At 36.4% G+C, this 15599-nt stretch overlaps 2 protein-coding genes across 2 annotated transcripts in view; one reads left to right on the top strand and one right to left on the bottom strand.

Moving 5' to 3' along the window:
- Nucleotides 1-15599, top strand: part of LOC127498244 (dnaJ homolog subfamily C member 17-like) — a 57445-nt gene that overhangs the window by 27086 nt on the left and 14760 nt on the right. The window lies entirely within an intron of this gene.
- LOC127498245 (cdc42 effector protein 3-like) lies at nt 8952-14932 on the bottom strand. Its single transcript, XM_051867379.1, has 3 exons — nt 14432-14932; nt 14124-14191; nt 8952-10262 (listed from the first exon to the last, which is right to left on the bottom strand). The coding sequence occupies exon 3, from the start codon at nt 10197-10199 to the stop codon at nt 9624-9626; it is 576 nt and encodes a 191-aa protein (XP_051723339.1). The 5' UTR covers nt 10200-10262; nt 14124-14191; nt 14432-14932; the 3' UTR covers nt 8952-9623.

The raw sequence follows: 15599 nt of genomic DNA, 5'->3' as shown, positions 1-15599 counted from the left end.
GGATCGGGAAAGGTCCGTGACGCCCAAAGTATATATGTCATACTATGCGCTATATGTCGGTGCTGCCCACGAGGCTATCGGCGCCAACCATTAACGTGATTTACGTCACACAGTTAGATGATCTTGGGATTTGGGAGTTTATCACACTGATCATCTACAATGGTGCAAGCACCTGTAACCCTGGTAGGCTGAAATCTCTATTCTTAAAGGATGCGATTAACTGTGATTTTAATCTATTGACAGAAAAATGTGTTGTTAATGAAAAAACAGTAGTGTTACCATACCACATTGAACCCATATTACCATATTGTTCTTGTTTATTGTTTTTCTTTGATATAGCCTTGCTTTTTTGGTACGGAAACTAAAAATACTAAAAGAAACGTTAATTTAATCAATAAGGAACCGTTCACGAACCATTAAAGTTTCCCATCCCTGTTTCTCCTACAGGCCTTTCTTAAACAGGTCTGTTAAGGGATCTCAAACCTCTGACAAAATCTAATCTGGCAACAAAAGAGGTCCAGGCCTCCAGTTACATCAGTAGAGTATCGATGAAAGCCACAGATATGGAGTCTGATGGAAAATAAATCCAGTCTCCTGGATGCAGGTTTGAGAAGAGTTTGACTGAATTGAAAGATATATGTTCGTATATTTTTTGCATCTCAGTTTAATGTTCACTACATTTTCAAAAGTTTAAGCTCAGTAATATTTTTATTTGATTTTAACAAGGCATACTTTAAACAAGGCAGTCTGGAAATCTCTTGACATATGAAGTGTGATATGGTGAGCCGTCATTAGAGATTCTCAGCACACCATATTTAATCCGTTTGGCTGTTGTTCAACTCTTGCGTTAATGCCCCAGGTTCCTCATTTAGGGGGGATCATGATCCACATTCTGGGATTTTCCAGAATAATATGCATGAATGTTATTATGACAACTGACACTGAGTGCCGATTGCTTCATCAGGCCGCAGGTTTCTGAAGGCAAGTGAAGAAAAACAGGGGAATTTTTACATTAAACATTAGGCATCGTGTCACCGAACAGGGAGGTAAGATCTACCAGCTATGTTCTACATGCAGGCCAAGGTCAACTGAGACCACTGGAGGTCTGGCCGAGCCCTTCAGCATCCCATAATTCCCCCAAACACCAGCTGTGATTGCGGAGGAGCGGGAGTGCAGACACACTCCATCAGTCTCCCCGAGGTGTTAAATCGTGGGTGATTCTGGGAAAGCAGCACTGCTTCAGACCAGTCATGGTTTTAGGGACCTTCTGCAGCTGGGTTTTGCTCTTGGGTGGACTGTGGTCGGGTGGTGACCAGTGAGAAATATATATGTATTGATGCAGCTGTTTTTTAGCTCAGAATGAGTCTCAGTATTATTGATTGTTCTGGTTATATAGTATTGTTTGTTGTCTTGTGGCTAGAAATGTGTTTGTCACTTTGATAAATAACTGTTGTGTGCAGAATGATTCAACACTGTTTAGCTGCGGTGTGAACGTGACCTGATTGGAGCCAGGGTTATTGTAGTTAACTAAATCTAAAACCATAAAAACTACTTTTACTTGAGATGAACTAAACGGGCTCTGCACAAACATGCGGAAAAAAATATGTATATCATGGCCATGAATTAACAAATCATTCCAACGACGTGCGCACGATATAATAATTTGTTCCCTTGTTTTAGTTAAATCAAAACAAGGAAACAAATTAGTACAACGTGGCCACGATTTATTAAATCGAGGGAATTAATTAGTATGTCGTGCACATAATTTAGTAAAACGAGGGAACGAATTATGTTGTGCGCACTATTAAGTAAAACGAGGGAATTAATTATTATATTGTGCGCACAATTTTGTAAAACGAGGGAGCGAATTAGTAAATCGTGGCCACGATGTATATATTTTTGTCCACATCTCGTGCAGGGCTAAATATAAAATGGAAAAAAGTTACATATTTTACTTTATTATAGGCAAGATTTCTCGTTTTCATTTAGTTTAACTTGATGTACTAAAATAACTGAAACTGAAATGAATATTAAAAACTATATAGGCATATTTAAAACAAAAACTAATAAAAAATACAAAAACATGACAAAACTTGAACAAAAATATACTAATAAAAACTAGTTCAAAATATTAATAAAAAACTACACTGTTACTAAATTAACACTGGCTGAAATGGAGTAATTACTTAAATTAGTGCTGCACGATTTGGCCAAAAAATGTGGTTATTTTGTCATATATTGCAAATTATAATTATTATTATTATTATTAATTTAAGGAATATTTGAAAAATTAAGATGTAAATATATCGCTATAATAATATAAAAAAGTTTTATTTTATACCACAATAGTAAAATTACAATATCTGTCTTAATTTTTTCACTTTCAAACATTAAAACCAAGTTTTTATTTTGGAAGAAAACTTCAGGGTAACCTTAAAATGTTTGTTTAGTTGACAGAACACTTATTAATGTTTCTTTTTACAAATCTAGTAATGCTATAAACTTCTATCCATAAAAAATGTTGGATATTATGTTAATGTGACAATAAAGTGATCCTGATTTTACTTCAATTTATCATTCAGCCCTAACATGGCCATTTTAATATCTGAATAACGTATATCATGATAATGTGTTGTTATTTGAGCCTGAAGTAGTATTTTCTTCTCTTGAGTTATTTAGACAGAATCACTGGCCTCCGTGTTGCGTTTAATTGTTCCCTCCACATGGCTCTGACAATAAATCTACATTATTTGGATTGGATTTAGTTTCACGTCTATAGTTCTTGGGTTTGTGATAAATTCTCAGGGGTTGCGTGATATATGAAGGTTGTGAAACTTCTTGGACCGTGAAATAAATGACTAATAAGAGGTTTTTGGAGAGTGCGCTTATTTTTAAAATGAATGTTTGCACTTCTCATACCATAACAGAAATCATCTTGTTCAGCAGAAATGCAATTTGCACAATTTACTGAGTTCAGGGTTTTCACACACTCAAAATTTTGGCTTCACTAAAGCACTCAATGTTCCTTATAAGTAAACGTGTTTGAAACTAATAGATTCGTTCCCAGTAGCTTCCCTCCTCTTGTCCATTTGGGATTAAACATGTCAGTTTCCATTCGTTCTTCTTAGAAACTTTCACGAGGATTGTTGCTATCGCAAAACGCTCTTCCCAGCACTTTTGCTCGTAAATCATGGCGATCTCTCTCTCTCGGTGATGTACGTGTGTTGTTGCAGTGAGATAAAAGTGCAAACTCAGTGTGTCTGAGAAACGTCTGTTTTTCTTTGCTGTCAAATGCATCAGCGTTCCTGCCAGACACAACATGAACCAGATGGATTGACTATTTTGGGGAGCTTTCCTTTTTCAGCCATATCTGTAGACCTTGACTGAAACGTTCATTCTTGCCCAAAATAAATTGGGTTGTGGGTCGTGTTTGGCCCTTGGCAGCTGAAGGTTTGTTCTTGTTCCCTTGACAGAGGAATTTCTGGGAAGGCCAGCGGGATCTTATGTGCTGGATAGGGCAGTTGACCCGTGTTAGTTTGTGGTGAGAACGGTGATTTTTTTTTTTTTAGATGATTCAGTGCGCTGCTCTGAGGTGGCAGGGATATTATTTTAATCATAGATGCATATCTGAGCATTTGGGATGGTGTTCTTGAGTTTTTCTGCTATACTCTTAAAAATAAAGGTTCCAAAAGAGTTTTTTATGCCATAGAAGAACCATTATTAGTTCCTCAAAGAACCTTTTGTGAAGTTTCAGCTTAAAATACCCCACAGATCATTTATTATAGCTTGTCAAATTTGCCCCTATTTGGGTGTGAGCAAAAACGCACCGTTTTTGTGTGTGTCCCTTTAAATGCAAATGAGCAGCTGCTCCCGGCCCCCTTTCCAAAAGAGGGTGGAGCTTTAACAGCTCGCGCTTCGGTCGCTCAACAACAACAAAGCTGGAGAATCTCACGCAGCCAAAATGAGGATTGTCAGTAACGGTGTTCAGCCTTACATTGTTCAAACTGGAGTCGACACTGATGGAGAGACTCAGGAAGAAGTTACAACTTTTAGACGTTTCTGAATGGTTAGTGGATAAATTTATGTAGTTGCTGTGGAGTTGATTCAACTCATCCACTAGCATGTGCCGTCATGTTAATCTTTTGTGCAAATCCAGTGTTGAATTGATCCTCGTTTGTGAAGCAGTCCGGCGTAAAATGACGGCATGACAACAACACTCTACTACAACAACTCTTCCTCTTCTCTAAAGCAGCCCAACATGGCCTCACCCCCTTTGTTGTGTGTTCTCGGGGGCGGGGTTTATGTAAATTTTAGGGTTAGTGATGTCACCAACCCGGGAAGAAGCTCGTTGTAGTCCCTACCAGCCGTTTGTTGTAGTCCTTTAAAAGCAATTTCTGTAAAAGAAAATATCTCCCTTTGCATTGAGCTTTGAGCGTCGTAACTTTGCAGATGTTGTTTATGCTCACATTGTACATTTTAACCCTGGGTTAAGCTAATAATGTCATCAATTGCACAAACACAGTATGTGGCCAAAATGACTATGACATGAATTACCTAAATAAACTCATAAATCCGCTCTAGTTGTCTTAAATCTTCTGAAACACACTACAAAAATAATGTAGTCTCTTTGTAAGTCGAATTAATATCTTTGTCGTGAATTAACCCGGCTCTAGGTCTTCATAACCCGGAGTTAAAATTGGTTGAATATTAGTGTAAACCTTTGCTTTGCTCTGGGTTAAAATTGGCCTTGTTTTGGGGCTTAAAACGACTTTAACTTAATTGTCTCTATTGTGACTTTCAGTGTCAACAGTTTAAGAGGTTGTAGTTCATATTGTAGGTCTGAACTTGAACTTCTACGAATGAAGCAGAATCTGTGAGTATTTTAGACTGATAATTCATTCTGACAGAAGCCAGTGTTTCATCAGCGCTGTCAGATTGATCTGAAATGATGGTGTGTGTGTGTTCAGTAGCGTTTGGAGAGACTGTCAGCGGTAATTATGATAATGAAAAGAATGCTGGAGTTGTCAAAACAAAATATATAAAAAAACTTTGTTTATATTTCTCATGATACTCTTCTGATATTCAGGTAGGATTGTGTTGTAAGTGCTTCCAGATGTGATAGAGATGCTGTATGGGTCAGTCGTACACTAGCGAGATGATTTCTCTCATCTTTTCTAGCTCTCATTGTAGTGTGTGTTTGTGTAGGTTTTCCGTCTTTGGACGTGGTGAAGGATCTTTCATGTTTGCAGTCCGCTGTGTTTCTGCTGGAAACGGGCTGGTTTTGATGATGAACAGCACATAGCGTGCGTTACGCTTCTGAGAAGTCGGGTGAAGCTCAGTAATAGGAGTTTCTGCTTATGACTTATTGGACGATGTCCATCGTTTTAATGTCAATAATAAAATAACGAGGATCTCCCCCGTCTACCGTCTGCAGTGCGTTTTCATCCTGACGTGAACAGAGAAATATTCCTCCCTCTTTCTCCATGCTTTTCAAATCCTTCCAAGGTTTATTTTTCTTTCATTCTCCTTTCGCATTGATTGATTGAGCATTTTATGGTCTAAATGCTTTCTTCACCAACTTAGGACAAAGTATAACTCATATTTTGAAAGTACATCCAGTTCCCGTGCAATATTAATGCATGTTATTCTTGAACTCTGTACACTTTAACTTTTATTTCTGTTAGGAGACGTTTAGTTTGTGCCACTTCTTGGCCGCACAGTGCAGTGAAGAAACTGGGTTATTATCGTTCACTAAAACTAAAACCATAAAAACATTTTAGTTACTTGAAATAAAATAAAAAGAAAAATGTAAACTTATTGTATTTCAGCTAGTTGTTCAGCAACATTTCTCATTTTGGTTTGTTTAGTTTAAGCTGAAGTACTAAAATAAATAAAATTAAAAGTGAAATAACTATATAGACATTTAAAAAAAACATACTAATACAAATGACAAAAATACTAATATTATATATATATATATATATATATATACACAAAATATCAGTGAGACTAAAATAACACTGCTTCATGCCATCTCTCAAATTCTCTGTGTATGTTATCTTAATTTTTTCATAAGTTATATACTAGAAACTATGGTTGCATTATCTGATTAACTACAACTAGTGGTATACTAATAATTAAAGTGTAACTTCGCTGATTTTCAACACGCTTTGTATTGTTACAATGTCGGTAGTGTATGTAAATGAACAATGTTTACTTGTTCTCCATGTTACGTGGATCAAAAAATTCACGTTTTTGTTTGTAAGCAAAAGCCCGCCGGATGATGCAAAATGCCCCAGGGCTGTGTCCGAAATTGCATACTTCCCTACTATATAGTCGGCGAATTTGTCCAAATTTACAGTTTCTCAGATTTTCTGTCGTGATGTTCTCTCCGTATCTCTCCATTTTTAGCCGCTGCCTACAACGCACTGAATCCTTCACTGAAAACCCAAAGTAACTCACTCACGCTAAAAGTTTATTCTTTGAATTCTTGCACCCGGGAACAATACAAGTCGACACCATTGTGACTAAAAGTTTGCTAAGAATTATTTCCTACCAAAGCAAGGTGGTATCTGACTCATAGCGGACTGGTGGGAGTGTCCTTGGGCAGCAACATGCCCACACTTTAAAAAATAGTATGTTTAGGTTACATCAACTTAATATAGTCTGTAATTTAAACTCAAATTTCTGCGTTACATGGCTTTTTTTTTTCTTTTTTTTTTGTAGTAACTTAATGAAATTGTCTTGATAACTTCAGAAATTAGGCAGTGAATTTTGCATAGGACTGGATAAGGAGAATAAATGTTGAAATTAAAGGGTTAGTTCACCCAAAAATGAAATAATGTCATTTATTACTCACCCTCATGCCATTCCACAATCGGAAAGCAAATTAAGATATTTTTGATGAAATCCGATGGCTCAGTGAGGCCTGCATAGCCAGCAATGACATTTCCTCTCTCAAGATCCATTAATGTATTAAAAACATATTTAAATCAGTTCATGTGAGTACAGTGGTTCAATATTAATATTATAAAGAGATGAGAATATTTTTGGTGCGCCAAAAAAACAAAATAACGACTTATATAGTGATGGGCGATTTCAAAACACTGCTTCATGAAGCTTCGGAGCGTTATGAATCAGCGTGTCGAATCATGATTCGGATTGCGTGTCAAACTGCCAAACTGCTGAAATCACGTGACTTTGGCGCTCCGAACTGCGGATTTGACACAAAAGATTCATAACGCTCCGAAGCTTCATGAAGCAGTGTTTTGAAATCGCCCATCACTATATAAGTCGTTATTTTGTTTTTTTGGCGCACCAAAAATATTCTCATCTCTTTATAATATTAATATTGAACCACTGTACTCACATGAACTGATTTAAATATGTTTTTAATACATTAATGGATCTTGAGAGAGGAAATGTCATTGCTGGCTATGCAGGCCTCACTGAGCCATCGGATTTCAACAAAAATATCTTAATTTGTGTTTTGAAGATGAACGAAGGTCTTACGGGTGTCGAACGACATGAGGGTGAGTAATTAATGACATTATTTTCATTTTTGGGTGAACTAACCCTTTAAGTGTTAAATTATTTGTTTTTAGTGACCTGTTCGTGGTTAATGCTGTTATGTTTGACATTTAAAAGAGTTTTTAATGTTGAAGTTTTTGGTGTTACCATTGTGATGAAGAGTAGATACGTGAAGGTAAACACTACATTGACTCTATAAGTGATGATTGCGCTAATGCCAGTGACAAATAATACCTTACTTGTTCATTAAATATACATGTTACATGTGCTATGATAGCTGTTGATTTGAACTGAAATAGATCAGATTAATCTGGTAGTTGGAGCGACTTATTATTTTTGGGTAATCAACTTAAAAATTTGTGTTTATGCTACAAATTATTAAGTTCCTCTAACTCAATGTAGCTTGTTGGTTGAGTGTCTGTTTCGAGCGAGTGTCTGTCTCGATGGCCTCCTGTGGCGTGAGGCGTGTTTGTTCAGCAGCTAGTGTTTAAAGCCTCATGTTAATGGATGGCTGCAGCACCTTGCACATGTGGAAGTATCACGTTCCCTCACTTCTCCAGCTGTCAGGAGAACGCAGTGCTTGTTCTGCTACAGAAATAGCACCAGTTTTGACGTGTAACCGGGCTCCAGCTCTGGATCAGGGCTGTCCTCTCTCTCTCTCTCAGGCTGGCCAGGTTTCCCTCATACTCAAACGCACAACATTCAGTTCAGCTGCTGAAAATGCAGCTCTTTGTGTTAATCAATCGTTTTAAAGCTAATTTGGCTAATTTGTGCTTAAAACTGAGGTAACAGGAGTGTGTCGTCTCATTAGACCTGTAGATAGGCGTTAGTTAGACTTCTGTATCACCTGTATCAGGTTGGTTGATTAATTGGGTTAATTGAGGTTATTAGCAATGACTGTGCGCACACACACACACACACACACACACACACACACACACACACACACACACACACACACACACACTCTCTCGCACACACACACACACACACTTACACACAAATATTTTGTTTAATATTTTCTATTATATTTAGTAATATTTTTGAATTTAGAATAAATATTTTTCATAAGAATTCTCATATTAATTTTAATAATATTAAATATTTAAATATTAATATTTAATATTATTAATGATTTATTAATAAGCTAATTTTTGTAAGATTTGTAAGATTTTTTTAAATTTCAAATAAATATTTTCTTAATATAAATATAAATATTGAAACTTATTTTTTCTTAATTGCTGGAAGTCTTATTTATCTTTTAGCCTATACATCATAAATTGAATGATTTTATTACATTCTGTGGGGGAAATAATTTTTTTTTTTTAATAAAAAATTAGTAGGCTTGATAGTGTTTTGTTGCACTTAAGCACCTAATTGCATTTATATGATTACTGCATTTAAAAAATAAAGTATATATATATCTTTAATATGCACATTTATTAAAATATGTACAAGTAAATACATACATTTTTTAAAAAATAAACTTTATTTTATTAAGGAATAACTGTTGTTTCCTTCCACTGGTAGATCTAGTAGTTAATAGTTGGCATATTGTTACTTTAATCTGGCTAGTTGTCACTGAATTGATTTAGAAATAATATAGCTTGATATAATAAATCATACAGTGTTTTTAACCATTCCAGTGCAGACAGAAGCAAATCATCTCACAATGTTTTAAACATGCACCGATCGTTTCATCTGTAAATGCAGTGTACTAAAGCAGAGGAGTGGGGCTCAGAGAGCAAATGAGGAAATCACAGTTTTAAGTGGTGAAATAAAAGCCGCTTAATCATTAACTAGACTTCAGCACACATTGACTAACGCTGCCTTAAAATATCTGATTGTGGACAGTCAGCAACCGTTACACAACTTTAAATAATAATAATAACACATCCAGACTTCATTGGAAGGGGGATATTTCTTAAAAAAGGGTGTGGGGTTTGGACACAAAAACAGTCGAAAAATGAAAACAGTTTCCTAATCCTACATTTCCAAGAAGAAATATTTTGTTGAGCAATACGAAGCAGTTTTGTTATTATTGTCCAGAGTTCAGATGTTGATCAAAAACAGTTCACGGCTCCCATTACGATCTATTGCTGGACTTTATCCATCACCTGCAGTACAGCGTCCAGTATCGAGGGTCCCAGATCCAGACTGAACGTGAAGGTGCTGTCGGTTTGGTCTGGCTGCGTATCTTCTGGGTTTGTTTGTGTTGAATCTCGTCCAGAACTCAGGCTGCCACGAGCCGGACTCCTGCTGATGCTTCTGGGCTCCACGTGTGAACACTCTTCCTCGTCTTCCTCGGCATCCAGGAGGGGAAGCGAGCTGCATTTCTGCCTCTGATTGGCCGGCGCGTGTTCCCAGATCGGGCTGCATCGGCCCGGTTCGTCCAGGTTGACGCGGGGCGGCTTCGGTGGCGGCGCGCACGCGAGGAACAGGTTCTGCTCGCTCTTGGAGCTCTGAAGCAGGAGACTCTGGCCCTTCTTCAGGAATGAGAGGTCGCCGAAACTCTCCGAGTGTCCGTCGATCCCGATGTGAGAGAGGTGCCGGAAGTCACCGAGAGGAAGGCTGATCATGTTAACCGACACAACCTCCTTTCGGTTTGTTAATCTCCTCTGCCATCTTCCAGATGTTGGCTTGCGGTAAAGCGACGTCCTTAGAGGCATCGTAATCCTTGAGCTGTTTCTTCAGCACTGTGACAACATGTGATGAGCGGTGAAATCGTGATTCTGAAACAGATTACAGAAAAATAGTCATCAAACCTGACAGATACATATTTACATACACTACCGTTCAATAGTTTTATTCAGCAAGGATGCATTAAACTGATAAAAAGTGACAGTAAAGAGTAAAGACACTTATAATCAGGACCTAAAATTAACTTTTTGCCACACCTGTCAATGGCCGATGAAAATTTACCAGCTATGAAACCATTGGTTATGACACCAAAATTTTAGATACCAATAAAAATTCACAATTCTCTGTTCCATTCTCAATACCACAGCTTAAACTACTAGCCTATACATTTAAAACATCTTTAAAGACAAATAAACAGTCAGTAATAGCACAAACAAATACAACAGAACAATATGTTTTTAGGTACAGAAATTTAATAAAGCAATCAACTGTAAAATAATCACTGCATAGTCTTTACTGTATAAATTAAACATGCACTCTAAAAAATGCTGGGTTAAAAACAACCCAAGTTGGGTTGAAAATGGACAAACCCAGCGATTGGGTTGTTTTAATCAAGCGAATGCTTTACTTTAACTCAGCAGATGTTGTTTTAACCCAGCGAATGCGTTGTTTTAAACTATTTAACCCAACTGTTGTTTAAAAATTACTGTATTTCTTGCTTAAAATGAACCCAAAGTATGTTGGAAATTAACATTTATTAATATGTTTAATAAACAAACATTTATTAAATTTCTTATTAATAAATGTTCACCTTTTGATTATTATTGTTTCCTCTAGTAATTATGTGTCTGATTTTTAATTTCCAACCTATTTTGGGTTCATTTTAAGCCAGACATATAGTCATTTTTTTAAACAATAGTTGGGTTACATAAAACTGCCCAGCATGTTGGGCAAACATTTAACCCAACCGCTGGGTTAAAACAACCCAGTTGTTCATTAATGACATGGACAGCAGCAGAAATATTAGGCTGCTGTCACTTTAGGAGCTGCACGGATCCAATATACTGATGCTGTTACACATGAGAATTTATGTTTACTAGGATACTTTGTTTTTTTAAGTGCAAGAAGACGTGAAAGAGCTAATTTTCATGCACTATCTGAGACGCGGCTTTCTGTGTGCACGCTTCGGATGTTTGCACACAGAAAACTTCTCACAGCATGCAAAAAAATGAATTGAGTTCCCTTTCGCGTCTTCTTGCGCATTAATATATTTACATTGGCATGGCTTAAACTTTCGTGATGATGTAGCGCTGGCCCATCAACTGTCACGAATGTCGTTCACGTTTGTTCAAAAGATTCTGTTTCAAATAAACACTGTTCTTTTAGACATTGTAACATTTATAATGGTTTCCACAAAAATATAAAGTAGCGCAACTGCTTTTTCAACATTGATGATAATCATAAATGTTTTTTGAGCAGCAAATCGGCATATAAGAATAATTTCTGAAGGATCATGTGACACTGAAGACTGGAGTAATGATGCTGAAAATTCAGCTTTGATCACTTTGATTTCTCTTTTTAATAATGTCCTTTTTGAAGAGTTTAAAATGAATGCTTTTCTACTACCAAAACAAATAGCACATTTTACTATATTTAAATCCATTTTCCCTGACAATGAGCTCAAAGATTGTGAAAAAGTGCACAGATTGACATTTTGACTTTGGGACTTTAATAAAAACTGAGTTTTTTCCAGTTATAATTTTTTCCCTTGATAAATTTAAAATTATGTCTAATGTTTGAAATATATACTGTATATCCGGTATGAAACATGGTGTAAAGCGTCTGATCCAGCACATGTCCAGTACCATAACCAATATAGCTGTTCATTTTAATCAGTATTTGATTAAGATTAGTTCTTGTTACAGATTAACAGTTGATATTGCGTCATCTTTACAGCCGCTGGCATGTTTCGTCCTCGCTCATTATGAATGACTTGTGATTCTTCCGTGGGAACATTAATGAAATCACATTTACACATATTTTAATTGTGCAAGAATTATGTGTAACTGCTGACCTGCATTCTCAGAGCATGTTTTCACAGCGCTCAATGATTCAGTACAGGTTCAATTAGTTTGTAATAAAGAGTAATAAGTCCCATTTGTTGTGATAATGTACATAGGAAGCATTTTACTCTAGTTGGCATTCACGGCGCTGTTTTGCGGTTTACAGTTCACTCACACATTAGATCAGTGTTCGTGACTCGCAACACTCACTCTTTAAATTTGTATGGCACTACAGAAAACATGTTTTGTTGGCCAATAAAGGTTTTATCGGCACTTTAGTAGCAGCGGGAGACGGCGAGCGCGGACATAACGGCATTCCTTTTCAAACATGCAACGAGAGGGAGGGAGGATGCAAGTCAATTGTTTTGAAAGGAAATGCATGATTTTGAAGGTTTAAATCAATAAATCCCCAAAACAACCTACATTTTGAATGAATATTAATACACGCTTTCTTTTCAGAGCACCTTACTGGGGGAAAAAAAACGTTCTTCTCCAAAAAAAATATAACTCCAAGATTCGTAATAATACACTGGGTTAAAATGCTGGGTTAAAAACAACCCAAGTTGAGTTGAAAATGGACAAACCCAATGAATGGGATGTTTTAACCCATTGGTTGGATTGTTTTAACCCAGCGAATGGGTTGATTTAACCTAGAGATTGGGTTGTTTTAACCCAGCGGTTGGGTTAAATGTTTGCCCAACGTGCTGGGTAGTTGTATTTAACCCAACTAATGTTTAAAAATTACTATATGGGCTTAAAATGAACCCAAAATATGTTGGAAATTAAAAATCAGACACATAATTACTAGAGGCAACAATAATAATCAAAAGGTGAACATTTATTATTAATAAACAAACCAATCTCTAGGTTAAATCAACCCATTCGCTGGGTTCATTTCCAACATACTTTGGGTTCATTTTAAGCAAGAAATACAGTCATTTTTAAACAATAGTTGAGTTAAATAAAACTACCTAGCAGGTTGGGCAAACATTTAACCCATTCGCTGGGTTAAAACAGTCCAATCGCTGGGTTAAAACAATCTAGTCACTGGGTTAAAACAATCCAATCGCTGGGTTTAAACAACCCAATCGCTGGGTTTGTCCATTTTCAACCCAACTTGGGTTGTTTTTAACCCACTATTTTTTAGTGTAGTGTTAATTAATTTAGGAAATATGAATGCTGCCATATGATGGTTGTCTAATGAAAAAATGCCATTTTTATAGATAGTTGCATCAATTATATTCTTGCATTTATTCAAGGAAGCGTTTACCATGATATAATTGTATTCATGCATAAATATCATTATTATTATTATCTGTATTTCTTCTTTTCAGACAAAATTGAACATTTTATGCTTTATTTTTGTTACGCTTTTAGGAACAACATTGAAGATCCCATGATAATGGTTCGCTCAGGTTTTAGTCTGTACACTGTAAAGAATTGTTGGTTTAACTTAAACTAAGTTACCCGGTTGCCTTAATTTTGAGTTCATTGAAATAAAAAATTTGAGTTAATACAATGAAGGCGATTGATTTAATCAAAAGAAACTCAAAATATTATGTTATCTGAACCATATTAATTATCTAAATTGATTTGACAAAAGAAAAATGTTGTGATAAATGATGAAAATAATTTTTTACAGTGTAGAAGTTTCAAGTGTATAAATACATCAATTAATTGAATACATTTTGATTTAATTCAAGGGGGAAATGATCGTTTATAAGAAAGTGTTGATATTTTTTTTTTGGTCATTTCTCATTGTGGTACAGTTACCAAATGGCAGCATTTTCCTTTTTACTTTAAACATCCAACAATTAAGAATCAGTAAAAATCCTCGTTCTGGTCAGTGTTTAAAACCTTCAAAAGTATGTTTTATTGTTTTCAACCTACCTGGAAAGGTGTGCAGGTATTCACACCCACATCTGAACGTCTGAAGCCAAAAAACGTTAGAGGTGTTTCTGTTAACATGACAGGACTTGTTAGGCTATAAAACAGGTTACACAGAGACAGGCATATCCTGCCATATCCTCAAAAAGCCTAATTAATCATCACATTTTATTAGCATTAATATCAAATTGATGTAAATCTTTTTTGAGAATATTAACAATGGTTGTATAAACTTGTTTTATATAAAAGCAACGCCATATAATGATGGTGGAAGTGAAATAGTGGAAGTGATATGAAGTAATTCCTCTTACCGTAACCCAAGAACTCTTTACCGCCAAGATATTTGTAGTTAGTCTTGATTTTAAGATCTTCTTCTACAGTTCAGAGTCCTCCATAGATCCCAAGTGTTAAAGTCCAGAGATTGACGAACAGGTGAGGCTGACGTCGCTCAGGTGCAGATAGAGCCGCGTCTCCTCCCTCCTCTCAACTAAACCTCGCCGTTTGTTTGGTCTGCGCTGATGTCACGCCTGGCAACGTAACTCTTGTGAAGTGCAATCTCAGTTACAGAGGAAGTTCACCTGACTGGTCGTCATGTTCCTGAGAATGCTGGGAAGGGCACAGCTCAATTCTGTGGTGTTGCAGGGGCTTCCATAATTACTAATCTCCATGTCATTGTGCTGGTTTCCTGTAGGCTTTACTGAAGCGCCGGTGCTTTGTAATGACAGCGGACTCTCGCTCTGGGACGTGTGTGTACAGGCAGACCCGCGTTACACAAGTTCTGTTGACATGTAGCAATTCCTGCTTGCACTCCCATGACTGAACACACATGGATACAACCTGTTTCTTTTGTCTCCTGATTTTGAGTCAAGTCGAGGCAAGACTGATTGTTGTTGTTTTTATAGTAAAATCATAGTTTATTCAGTGTAAATCCATCACTGAAGGTCTGAGATGAAACACTTTCTGTACTAGTTTCGGAGGTTCGGCGCTCTAAATGTTGACTATGAAGCACATTACTGACTACGAATCGCCCGCTTAGATTGTATCTGACCAACCTGTAAAATCACCAACCGTTGTTTGTTTTTGCTTGAATGGCTTTTATTGGCAGGTAAATCTGAAATTGGTTATAATAGCCCTTGTTTTATAGCAAAATATGCAGGTGCGCTCTGGGATATTTTGTTAGCGTGCCAATGAGAACCTTTAACCCTGTATTATTTTCCTTCACTCTCTCAGTTTTCAGAAAAAAACTACCACATGCATTATTGGAAATAAAAGGCTGTTTCCTGCACCTCTGATAGGTTAATTAGATGTCATTGTTAACAGACACACATTACATAGTTTTATAGAAAATTTAGAAAATATTAATTTTGCGGTATGACAGCGATGCACCGCAGTGGAATTGCAATAATGCATTTTATTATGAAAAATCGCACCTTTTATATATTTTGGCATCAAATATATTGTAGCATTCATTCACTTATT

This window comes from Ctenopharyngodon idella, chromosome 17 (genome assembly GCF_019924925.1).
Source record: "Ctenopharyngodon idella isolate HZGC_01 chromosome 17, HZGC01, whole genome shotgun sequence".
Classification (NCBI taxonomy): domain Eukaryota; kingdom Metazoa; phylum Chordata; class Actinopteri; order Cypriniformes; family Xenocyprididae; genus Ctenopharyngodon; species Ctenopharyngodon idella.
The sequence above is the reverse complement of the archived record's forward strand: the minus strand, read 5'-3'. Positions and strand labels throughout refer to the sequence as shown.

Coding starts and splice junctions, on each gene's coding strand:
- LOC127498245 (XM_051867379.1), bottom strand. CDS start 10,199: ATGCCTCTAAGGACGTCGCTTTACCGCAAGCCAACATCTGGAAGATGG.